This window comes from Coffea arabica, chromosome 2e (genome assembly GCF_036785885.1).
Source record: "Coffea arabica cultivar ET-39 chromosome 2e, Coffea Arabica ET-39 HiFi, whole genome shotgun sequence".
Taxonomy (NCBI): domain Eukaryota; kingdom Viridiplantae; phylum Streptophyta; class Magnoliopsida; order Gentianales; family Rubiaceae; genus Coffea; species Coffea arabica.
This window is the reverse complement of record NC_092313.1, coordinates 24,121,609-24,130,518: the sequence shown is the minus strand read 5'-3', so window position 1 is coordinate 24,130,518 and position 8,910 is coordinate 24,121,609. Positions and strand designations below refer to the sequence as shown.

At 37.9% G+C, this 8,910-nt stretch overlaps 1 protein-coding gene across 2 annotated transcripts; it reads left to right on the top strand.

Moving 5' to 3' along the window:
- The first annotated feature begins 5,018 nt into the window (after positions 1-5,018).
- On the top strand, positions 5,019-8,659 carry LOC113732073 (uncharacterized). 2 transcript variants are annotated; one of them, XM_027257676.2, is made up of 3 exons: positions 5,019-7,147; positions 7,861-7,982; positions 8,135-8,659. In XM_027257676.2, the coding sequence occupies exon 1, from the start codon at positions 5,162-5,164 to the stop codon at positions 6,839-6,841; it is 1,680 nt and encodes a 559-aa protein (XP_027113477.1). In that variant the 5' UTR covers positions 5,019-5,161; the 3' UTR covers positions 6,842-7,147; positions 7,861-7,982; positions 8,135-8,659. The 2 variants fall into 2 exon arrangements, with proteins under 2 accessions (XP_027113477.1, XP_071936162.1); XM_072080061.1 differs by lacking the exon at positions 7,861-7,982.
- Positions 8,660-8,910: the final 251 nt, after the last annotated feature.

The window sequence follows — 8,910 nt, the reverse complement described above, 5'->3', positions numbered from 1 at the left end:
TGAAAATTTTCAACCCATGATCTTGTAGTTGCTTTGATCTTTAGCAGCATTTTAAACAGCATCTTCAAGTTACGCAGAGGAAAATTTATTGTAGCCTTGTGCTTCATTCAGTCATCATGTCAAACCTAGATTAGTGCACAAACTTATCCGGGAACAGGAATGGTGCATGAGTAGGTGTGATTTTGAAAAAAAATGAGACATGATGGAGACCTCTCTCTCTTCTTGTGGTTTCTTGAATGCGATATAAGATTTAGCTTTCTAAACTCCGGTTTGGTTTTCATGCATGTGAAATAAGAGTAGCGTGTTTTCAAACTGAAGAGGGCTACTGAAATTCTGTATTGTAAATCTTGAGAAGAAGGAATAGTCTCTCTCTACGGCTGTTCTTCATGTTTCAAAGGTCGTAGTAACATCATGTCCAGATCCACAGTTTACAAGTAACTCAATCTCTTTCCTGTGGTGAATCTACTTGGCTCAGGTTACTTGGTTGCTCTTGGCAAAGGTCTTTAGACAACAACCCAAGCAGAGTGAATTGAAAGATCAGAACCCTGCTTGAACGTTGTAATTTTAAGAATACACGCACAAGAAAGCAGTGGTTAAGCATATAATCCAGGCAACCTAGCTGAGACTTCATAGTATGTCAAAGACGGAAATTCTACCATTGGAGTTATCAAGAAAATTGTTGAAGTAGACAGCCATTTAATTTTTCAATTGCAAGTACCCCATAAAAGGGCATGTTTTTACTTTCAGTCTCATTTTCTTGGACAAGCGAATGTTCTGGATAGCAAGCATCACGTCTCAACCTGCTGCTGCATGTTAGAAGAAAAACAGGTTCTGTTGAAGCTAGCTATGGAAATACAATCAACCGAATCAGTGGCAGATTTAAGGTGGGGGCAACGGGGGCACAAGCTCCACTGCCCTCCTTAAATTCCTATAGTGCGGATAGAATTTTAGTATAATTTCAAGTGTGCCTTCAGAGTTTTCTTATGAATGAAGTGAAAAAATTACGTGGTTCTCTAAATTGGTTCATGAACTAATATTATAAAAGGATATGCAGGTCATAAAATTCCATTTGAAATAAGTTAAAAAAAGACTTTTCATTTCAACTTCTTGGTGAATATTTTTTTGTTTAAAAAACTAAAAAAAGAGTAGGTAAAAAATTTTAGTGTTGCTCCACTGAGAAAAATTTTAGTGTTGCTCCACCGAGACTTTTTTCTGGCTCCGCCTCAAGACGAAATTTTACTTATGGGATGGACACAAAGCATCACATTACCCATTAACTATTGCATGGACTTGGAGGACCTGGTTGCCAGTTAGCCACCGGGTCTTCAATTGTCATTTAAGTGAATGAGGAAGGTCTCGCCAGAATCACGAATTCTAGACCTACGCCTATTTGATCATTTTAGACATTTAGGTCTCAAAAAGGAGATCCAGACCAAGAAAGGAGAGCAAAACAATTAAAAGATTAAAAGTTCACATATGATCAAGACTGAAAATTTACTTTTATTCTCCAACGTAGGATGCATAAGCATTATCGAGGATTCTACACTACATATTTTATGGCTCTTGGCAACTGATGGTTAATTTGAGGCAGAAGATGGCAACTGGATATCCCGTTGGTACTAAGGTGCAGGGTGATTATTAGGTGTTTAACCATCTCAAGTTCACTGTTTTGATTCACAAGTACGAGAAGAATAACGTGGCTGGTGTGACTCGGGCTGGAGACGGGGCTGAATTGATCACCACCAATGACAAGAATCTAACCACAGATTCTCCTGGTTGTGGGATTTTGAAGTCGTACCCTGCAGCGTTCAGCACGATCCTAAGCTGCTCAAGAATCTAACCACGTACTCTAAAGTACCCTTCGCCAATTCAATGCGAACCGGACAAAGTAAGCATGCCTGTGAAGGAAGCTCAGCCGTTTACTTTCAGCTATGAGGTCTCTTTCGTCGAGATGGGATGCATATCCGAAGATGGAAGATGCAAAGGTTCATTGGCATCCACTCATCAATTTTGCAAAGTTCGGGTGAGCTTTTATCAAGGGATCTCTCTAAGCAAAGCAATGTCATCCTATCATGAATATTCGTGATAATAACTTGAGTAATGAGATAATAAGCTCTTGCAGCAAGTATAGGCGAGGCACCCAGAAATCCAATAATGTTGTTTCGATGGCAACTTTCCTGTCCTTAATCTGGCCCTTAAAAACATTCCACCATGACGTGCCACACAGAAGAACTTGTCTTGGCTAAAATCATTAGCAAAATTCCCTGAGCTCTGACACGCTGAAATGTTTTCACACCCAGAAGTCTATGCATGCCCTTGAGTTCGACAGTCCATGGTTCAAAGTCACAGTCGCGGCCCGGAACGTTCCACATCGGTCTCGGCATATCGGTCGCGGTCTCGGTGAGACGCAAATTTTAAAGTATTTAATATTCTAAAAATTGTTAATAATATAAAAAAGTATGCTAAATAAAAATAATTAAAAAATAGCAAAAGAAGCGGCCAAGTCAATCCGTCACGGTGTGACTCGGCTGATTTCTCGTCTTGACTCGGAATAACTTGGTGTGACTCGGCCGAGTCAATCCGTCGCGGTGACGACTCGACCGATTTCTCGGCGAGTCAAGTACTTCGGTATCGTTTCGTCACGGTATCGTATCGGTAGGGGCCGAGACTTCGAACCATGTTCGACACTGAACCGCAGTACGTGCGCATTCTATAACTAAGATAGATATCAACTTAATTACCAGTCTCGATACATTCTTGTTCGTCCATGAAACTCTCGAGTCGAGTGTATCTCCTCTCATTCTGGGAGACTCCAGAATCGATTTCCACCTGCCACATGAAAAGCCCAATACGCAGTCCCCTGAGCTAGCTTGTTCCAGAAGAAGCATGATGATATTCTCTCCTCCTCAACCCAGCTCGTTTTCTTCTTTCTTGAATTTTTCATGATTTCCTTTACTTTCCTTTCTTCTTTCGGGTTGAACGTCTCTGCCATATATGACACCTTTGGAGAATCTCAAATTGCAGCATGTGCTAATTAATGTAGATGGCTATGAAGAAGGGAAATTTTCATACTGCCCCCCCGCCCATCACGTCTGGTTTCATCTAATTGCACCTCTACTAAATAAGGGCGCGAGAGCTCTAGTTATAGGAAAATTACATCCATTTTCACTGACACTTGCATCATCATGACTTTTAAAATTGATTCAGTTACATCAACTCTCGTCCTTATTAATTTTAAGAAGCAAGAAAATTAGCTTGATTTTGTCTAATTCGTAAACAATTGGAAGGTTGTGCAACCATTCTCAAAGGGTTGAATTCTTGAAAAGTAACCCAAAAAAAAAAACAATTGGGACTGGGAGAGTATGTAATGGCAAAACAGCATACATAAGCAATTGATTCAGCAACGGATTTGCTTTAGTTATTTGATCTACTAGCCGCATTTGCCACATGAAAAGTGATTTGTAGCTAACAAGTTAATTGCATATCAATTAGCATCCATGCAGTTTCAAAATTCTCTCTTATCTCCCTTGTCATATTGACAAGACGAAATTTCTCTATCATGGATAGTAAATTGATGTTATTACCCTTCTAGAATCCTTAATTGATTAACTAAAATTTGCACCAAAAAAAAAAGAATTTGGAAAAAAATTAGGATGATAATTAACAAAACTACCATTTATGGAAGTAAATTATTATCTCTCCTCATCTACTTTTTTATAATTTAAAAATCTATAATTTAACCCTTCATAGATTGTAAGTTTTCGAAATAGTGATGGAAATCGTCACATCTAATATTGACAAGCAAAATATCAATATTTCCCCTACAAATAAACGGGTTAAATACAAAAACTTCTCGTGTGGTTTAGTAAGTGTTTAATTTATCTTCTATGGTTAAAAAATGTACACAAGTTAACCACTTATGATTTATAAGTTCTTGAAATTAACACTAATAAAATTTTTACAAAGTTTGGATTGATATTTCAAATCTCTAGTTCTGCCACCTCCTAGATAACATGAAGAAAATATTCCTAAAGACATAGGAAACATGTTTTGTATTTTTTCCTTCACTATAACACAAAATAGATAATAAAATCACCATAAACTAACTAACAATATTCAATTATAAAATGTAAAATTTTTATCTCCTTTTCCAATTCACACAACCCCCCCCCCCCCCCCCCCCCCCCGGTAATGAACAAGCAAAAATAATGGGGTCGAGCCAATTTAATGTAAATTCTCCATTGTCATCCTTAATCTTGAAATGAAATCTCTCACTTATATTTTTTTCCTTCATATTGTTCAGGTCCATCCTCCATCCTAATGGAACCATGTCTAGTTTTTTCTTACTGCATAATTGTTGTAGAGATAGATAAAGATTATCACTTTCGTGAGTGAGAGATGAGGGATGAGATTAGGGCTGCAAACGAATCGAGCCGCTCGCAAGCGGCTCGAGTCAGCTCGAGTCAAACTCGAGCTCGAACTCGAGCTCAGAATATTAAGCTCGTTAGCTCGCGAGCCGGCTCGCGAGCTTGAGTATATATATATATTTTTTTTTATTTTTATTTTTATTTAATAATAAAATTACGTATATTATATTTTTTTATTTTTTATTTTTTATTTTCATAGTAAAATTACGTATATATCCTTAATATTTTATTCTTTATTAAGAAAAAAATATTATTTTATTTATTTTTTAAAAAATAAAATAATTATTTTTTATTTTTTTCGAGCTCGAGTTCGAGTTCGAGCTCGACTCGAGCTCGGCTCGACTTGATTCGAGTCGAGCTCGAGCTTGAAAATTGCCGGCTCGTCGAGCTCGAGCTTGGTAAAATTTAGTCGAGACTCGACTCGATTAGCTCAAAACTCGACTCGGCTCGGCTCGTTTGCAGCCCCAGATGAGATGGATGGTCCAGCCGCATCCCCAGGGAAGTGGGAGAAGATTATAACCTTTACTTTTGTACCATATCTAATTTATTCGTCATATTTTATCCGGGATTTTTTTTTTTTGTCCCTTACACAGAAATCAATCTAAATGTGCAATCCATTTTGCCAAGATTCCAAAGTCGAAGCACCACAAAACTAAGCCCGGGTCGGCCAGAATCAACACCACCCCTACCCCTCCTCCTCCTCCTCCTCCTCCTCCTCCACCTCCAGGCCGTCAATGCTTCTCACGAGATTCAGCTCCCTCACCCGCAGGTACACTCATCAATCTCTACCTGTCTTCACTACATCGTCTCCGCTCTCTCTAACTCTTTTTTCAACCCTCGATTCTCCCTTTAAGTGTACTAACGACCCAGAGAATCAATCGCAGCAAAAACATCCTCATATCGACGAAGCCCATATACTGTATCAACTCTCAGACATCCTGCCAATCCGTCACAGCCCTGTAATTCGAAAACCAAATTCCTCCTCTGATAAGGGAATAGAAACCCGGGCAGTTGATGAATTTTTGCCTCCCGAAGATAAATTTCGTGGGATTTTTCTCCAGAAAATTCTCGGTAAAAATGCAATTGAAACGGCATTAACTAATGTTGGGATTGAAATTACCCCTGATATACTTGATAAAGTAGTGAATAGAGGCAATTTAGGGGGCGAAGCCATGGTTATGTTTTTCAATTGGGCAGTGGAACAACCAAGAATGACTAGAGATGTGGATAGTTATCATGTGATTATTAAAGCATTAGGTAGGAGAAAATGTTTTGAATTTGTGGTGGATATGTTGTTTGATATGAGAAAAAGAGGAACAAATCCCAATTGCGATACCCTTTTTATAGTTATGGATAGTTTTATCCGGGCTCGGCGGGTTTCTAAAGCCGTCAAAATGCTTGATGATTTAGAAGATTTTGGATTAAAATGCGATACTGAGACGTTTAACGTTCTTCTGAAATGTTTAATTCGACGATCACATGTAGGAACTGCAAGTTCATTAGTCAATAAGATGAGAGGGAAGATTCGCTTTAATAGTGTGACCTATAATTCGGTGATCAGTGGGTGGTCGAGATTTGGCATAGTTAGTGAAGTTGAGAGGAGCTTGGAGGCAATGGTGGAAGATGGATTGAATCCGGATAGCTTGACTTACAGTTACATTCTTGAAGGCTTAGGGAGAGCTGGTCAAATTGATGGTGCTGTAAAGATTTTTAGGGAGTTGGAGGAGGGGGGTTGCGTTCTTAATGTTGAGGTTTATAATGCAATGATATCTAACTTTGTAGTTACTGATAATTTGGATGAGGGATTTAAATATTACGAGATGATGTTGAGAGGTGATTATGAGCCTAACTTGGATACTTATGTCAGATTAATATCTGCTTGTTTAAAAGCTCGGAGAGTAGCAGATGCAATTGAATTGTTTGATGAAATGTTGGGCCGTGGGATCATTCCTTCAATGGGTACTGTTACTTCTTTTATCGAGCCCTTGTGTGGCTATGGCCCTCCTCATGCTGCTCTTATGATTTATAAAAAGGCAAGGAAAGTTGGATGTAGAATATCATTAAGTTGCTATAAGCTTTTGCTTGTGCGACTTTCTAAATTTGGCAAGTGTAATACCCTGATGAGTATTTGGAATGATATGCAAGAAAGTGGTCATTCTTCTGATATGCAAGCTTACGAGTGTATCATTAATGCATTTTGCAACATAGGGCAGCTTGAAAATGCTGTTGCAGTCATGGAGGAGTCTTTGCATAGAGGATTTTGCCCCAGCAGACTTATTTGCAGTAAATTGAACAACAAACTCTTAGGTTTAAATAAAACAGAGGTGGCCTACAAGCTGTTTTTGAAGATAAAAGTAGCTCGTGGAAATGAAAAAGCACGGATATGTTGGCGTGCTAAAGGATGGCATTTCTAGATGTTCCTGTCCATTAGCTTGTGATTGCAGTTGCTGGGAATTCTTCTTCAGATATCATACTATGAAGGATAAGAATGAGACACTTTTCAGTGGAAAGCTCGATAATAGTTTGTCATTGATTCTTCTTAAGGGTTGTTCTGGTGCTTGAGAAGTGGACTCAAATATACTCCAAGTCTCACTCGCAGCTGTACGTCATCTCTCAAGGTCAATATACAGCTCTCATGTTTTGCTTGCTGAACTGTTGAATTTGTTGAAGAAGAAATTGATGATTGGCAGGCTATTACTGAATCTTTCAGATAGCAACTGGTACCTACAAATCTCTTCTCTCTCTCTTTCTGTTATTAATACATATGATGATACACAATGATATGTTTTGTGTATATATTTGTTTATGCGCACGGCCACGTGCAAATTTTGTATTTGGTTTTTCAGTTGTCTTTGGCATTGTGCAAACCTGAAGCATACCTGAACTTGGGCTGCTGCATATATTTGTTACTATTTTTTTAGCTCATAGATCTGTAATTACACCATTTTATTTTTGTAAGCTCCATTGAAGCAGTGAGAATTTCATTCTGCAAGAAATAGTAACATTACCTTGAGAATCAAATCTCTAATAATCATTTGGTAGTTTAGTGTTTAATTTAGAGATGCTGTCTAGGACTGCTAACATGGATAGGTAATTAAATTGCACAAACTTCAGGAGACGGATCCTTTTCTAAATTTTTGTTACTTTTGAGATGTGTCTTATTGGTATTTGATAAAAAATTGCATAATATTGATGACCTGCGTGTTTGCCTGTTTATAATCAAAGGCAGAGAAATTTACTAGGTAATCTTTTGTATCGTTGCTAAATTATTTGCACTGATATACATGTTGCAATGGGATTCTCATTCTACTGGCCCTAAAACCAGATCTAAGCAAAATGGAGAAAAGGCACATTATGCTAATGTAACACGAATATCAAAATTGACATTTTCTCTATTCTCAGTAGCTATCTTCACTGGCTTGATTGTTTGTAGGTTTTGCTCAATGCTTCTGGGATGTAGTGCAGAGTTCTGATGAAAAGTCCATGAAAAGTAAATCCAGGCAAAGATTATACATTATGTGACAAATCATGCATGCATTTGAATGACTGCCACAGGCAAGTTGTTATTTTGCTCTTGGAATTAGTCTGATCTTCACTGTTTTAACTTATTTGTTGAACCATATGGAGATTTATTAGTCCATGTTCATTCTAATCCTGTGAGGCAGAGTTGGATGTATTCAATGAGACTAACAAATGATTTTGTGCAGATAGCAAGGGAATCTGGTCATCAAGTTAGAGATGTAACTGCAAATGTTGAAAGAGTTCAATGCCTTGTCGAGATCTGGGCAAGATGAAGGCACTTCAAAACCCAAATGGCGAAATGAGTTCTTTAAGTGAAATATGAATGCATGGTGACTAGGAAATTTAGTCAATCTGAGAAGGCGAAGCAGGGTGATGATTTTTTGGCAAAACCTGCTGAAGCAGATGGTCTCTGAAGAATTTAATGTGTATGCTTGGAGGTGGGATGTATAATGTCATGGCATAATCGTACTATTTTGATGATCAAATATAAGTCTTCTTTACATAACTCTGTAAGGTTGGTTGATGAAAATAGACTGGATTATCAAGCATCTGGTAGTTGCTGTTTTCTGCTGTAGTTTTTGATGCCATGGAGGCTGATTCATAGGTTCATAGTATGTTGCAGTAACATCGATAAATCGTCCTGTACAGTTCCTGTTTGCAACATCTTTTCAAGGTAAAAGATAATATAGCAATAATTCTTCTTCCTGTTTTCTTTGAGCTTTTTTTGGTTTTTCTTTTCCTGGGGTCTCATCTCAATTATTCATTATACTTCCTTGCAGTATCTACAAACCAGAAAAGTGATGTCAACCCTTTTTCTCTAAATTTGGCCCTGTTTAATCGATCGATGGCATGATGCAGTATTCTATTTGAAGACAATTCATTAGCTCATGAGCTAGTTTTCTATGGACGTGTACTCCCCTTGGGAGACAAATAAAAATAAGAAAATAAAAGAGACGTTTTT

What these genes read in the sequence shown, in the direction of transcription:
- LOC113732073 (XM_072080061.1), top strand. Translation starts at nt 5,162, where the DNA reads ATGCTTCTCACGAGATTCAGCTCCCTCACCCGCAGGTACACTCATCAA.